We start from the raw sequence: 2724 nt of genomic DNA on the forward strand, positions 1-2724 counted from the left end.
GAAAGCCTTGTTTTACAGCTCCCAGCTTCATATTTAGGATCCGGTGCCTAATTCTTGGCGACAAAACCCCATTTGGAGGGACTAAAACCTACATTTCCAGTGTCAAAAGCCTCATTTTTGGGGCCCAAACCCTCTCTTTAGAGGCCAGAGCCGCATTTGAAGAATGAAGCCTTCAATACAGGCCACCAATCGTTATTTTAGGGCCCAACCCTAAGCCAGAGGTGGAGAGTAGGAGGAGGAGCGGGGAAATTTCCTCCCTGTGAGGGAGAAAAGCTGATGACAACGGAAAGAAAGCTCCCCCGGCCTCGAGGCCCCACAGCGCTGTCATTTCCCGTGATCAGCGTGTTATCAGCAGCGAGCTCAGAGGCCAGCCTCCCTGAGGAATCCGCCTACAACATCTTCAGGCTGCAGCCACCAGGAGACGAGGCGGAAGAACTGTTAAAAACGAGGCCCGAGACCTTCTGGAGGGTGCTGCAAGAACCTCAGAAGAAGATGTTATCGATGCACAGCATTTGACATGCAAGAAGCAGCCCAGCAGGGTGAAACGGAGAAGGGACGGGATGCAGAGCTCGTGCCTCATGCCCAACATCACCTCCAAAGGTACGGGCACCCCCGGCACCGCGGGAGCGTGGCTGACCCACGTTTGGGGCTTTCTGTGGGGGGGACCCGGCTCTGCGGGGGGTCTCTTTTTGGGGTCGGAGATGCGACGGCTCTTTTCATACTGCGGGTCTTGGGGTGATGGAAGGGTGGTAGCCACGGGAAGCGGTGCGTGACCTGCTTTTCTTTGCCTTGCAGAGCGAATATCTGTCTGGGATGCAGTGTCCGTCTATAGCCAAGAACACCTCCAGCTGCGCCAGGTGGGTTGGCAGCCACGTCCCCCTCGTTCCCCTCTTCAGAAGTGGGAAACTCACCCCAAAAGTCCCTACCGAGGGACCCGCACGTATCGCACAAATGCAATGTTGCTTGTGGTAGGTGGTGTGGTCTCTGAGGGCTGATCCCAGTCGCTGGAAGCCCCTGGATCCCCTCAGCCTGGCTCCCAAGAGCGGGAAGGGCACAGCAGGACCCAAAGCACCGTCCCTGGATGGGACCACCTGCAGCTGATCCTTAAGCTTCGTCCCTTCTGTTCTCTTCCGCTTGCAGGGTGTCCGAATTCCTGCCCTCGGCTCCTTCGACGTTGTCCCCAGACGGGTCAAGGACGGGCATGAGAGTGTGATTTTCCTGATGGCCACATTCCGCCTGGCCAGGAACCTCGTCGTCACCCACAACCTCGCAGACGACAAGGATTACCTGCCAGGTAAGAGGGTGCGTGAATCCCTTGCCGCACGGGTGATCCCCTCCCTGGATCTCAGATGCTTCTCAGAAGCAAAGCGTCCCCTGCACGGAGCAGGTCCCAAAGCAAAGCCTTTCTGGGTGTTGACTGCAAGGAGCAGCAGCTGGGGAGCACGCGGGGAAGGGCTGCTGGTGACTGACTGCATCTGTCTCGTGTCGTTTTCCAGGCCATAAGGAGCTGGAGCCCCTCAAAGTGGCTGAGGTGGCCGCCAACGCCTGCATGTCCCAGCAGAGATTGGAGAACTGCATGCGAGGCACCACGTCCCTCATCTCTCGCTGCCTGGGGAAGGGGGAGAACATCGCCCTCGTCCTGAAGGACGTGGGGGTGCCCTCGGCCCACCAAGACCTCTTGGGTTGCAGCTCTCGGCCAACCTCTTCCTCTTGGGGTGGCCAACCAAGCCGAGCCCTGGGCTCCTCCACCACCAAGTGCCTTGGCCAGGCAGAGGACATTTGCCATCTCCATGCTCCTCCATTGCAGATCCCCCACCTAATGGACATGGTGGGATCTGATGGGGCAGACGGAGGAATTCAGACAACGTCTGCTTCCCATCGAGGCCTGGACCTCTTTGCTGGGCGAGCCCATTTCCCAGAACGGTCCTTGGGGACAGGGCCTTTATGGCCCTGTGAAAAGGGGTGATTGTGGCGTGCCCTGGGTCACGCTGATGTCTTCTTTTGCCAGGTTTGAAATGGAGATCCTGCATAAAACACCGTCCCAGGAGCATCAGAAGGCCCGGAGCAAGGAGAAGAAGAAAGAAGGGGCTTTGCCTCTTCTCGGCCAAGTTGGGAGAGACAAAGCAGCTGCTGGCTCCTCTCTTCACCCAGCCCAGCAGGGTGAAAGGGAGAAGCCGGGGGAGGCTCCCTGCAGGTGAGGCTGGAGGCTCCGGACGGGGGGGATGAGGCCACCAGGAGCCCCCCCGATTTCAGGGCTGCAGCATCAAGTGCTGCATGGGGGTACAGGATGCGGCCCCAAAACCATCGTGGCTTCTTTGTTCTTTTGTCAGGCTGCCGGTGATCCCGGGGCTGCCTCCTCGCAAGGAGAGAAAATCAGCGCCCAAAGGCAAGGCGGGACGAGCAAAGACAGACGGAGCCTTGAGGCAGAGAGCAGGAGGAGGAGCGGGGAAATTTCCTCCCTGTGAGGGAGAAAAGCTGATGACAACGGAAAGAAAGCTCCCCCGGCCTCGAGGCCCCACAGCGCTGTCATTTCCCGTGATCAGCGTGTTATCAGCAGCGAGCTCAGAGGCCAGCCTCCCTGAGGAATCCGCCTACAAGATCTTCAGGCTGCAGCCACCAGGAGACGAGGCGGAAGAACTGTTAAAAACGAGGCCCGAGACCTTCTGGAGGGTGCTGCAAGAACCTCAGAAGAAGATGTTATCGATGCACAGCACCAAGAGCACC

The 2724-nt window shown here is 58.5% G+C and overlaps 1 protein-coding gene across 1 annotated transcript; it reads left to right on the top strand.

The window, feature by feature from the left end:
* Positions 1-498: 498 nt before the first annotated feature.
* On the top strand, positions 499-2496 carry LOC308186815 (uncharacterized protein). Its single transcript, XM_080608986.1, has 2 exons — positions 499-1294; positions 1497-2496. Exons 1-2 carry the CDS (start codon positions 1222-1224, stop codon positions 1964-1966), a joined length of 543 nt encoding a protein of 180 aa, XP_080465112.1. The 5' UTR covers positions 499-1221; the 3' UTR covers positions 1967-2496.
* Positions 2497-2724: the final 228 nt, after the last annotated feature.

This window comes from Anser brachyrhynchus (genome assembly GCF_964034855.1).
Source record: "Anser brachyrhynchus genome assembly, contig: SCAFFOLD_261, whole genome shotgun sequence".
Classification (NCBI taxonomy): Eukaryota; Metazoa; Chordata; class Aves; order Anseriformes; family Anatidae; genus Anser; species Anser brachyrhynchus.

Excerpts from the sequence above, each read along its gene's own strand:
- LOC308186815 (XM_080608986.1), top strand. The coding sequence starts at position 1,222 with ATGGCCACATTCCGCCTGGCCAGGAACCTCGTCGTCACCCACAACCTC. Across the intron at positions 1,295-1,496 it reads CGACAAGGATTACCTGCCAG|GCCATAAGGAGCTGGAGCCC; the intron begins GTAAGAGGGTGC and ends GTCGTTTTCCAG.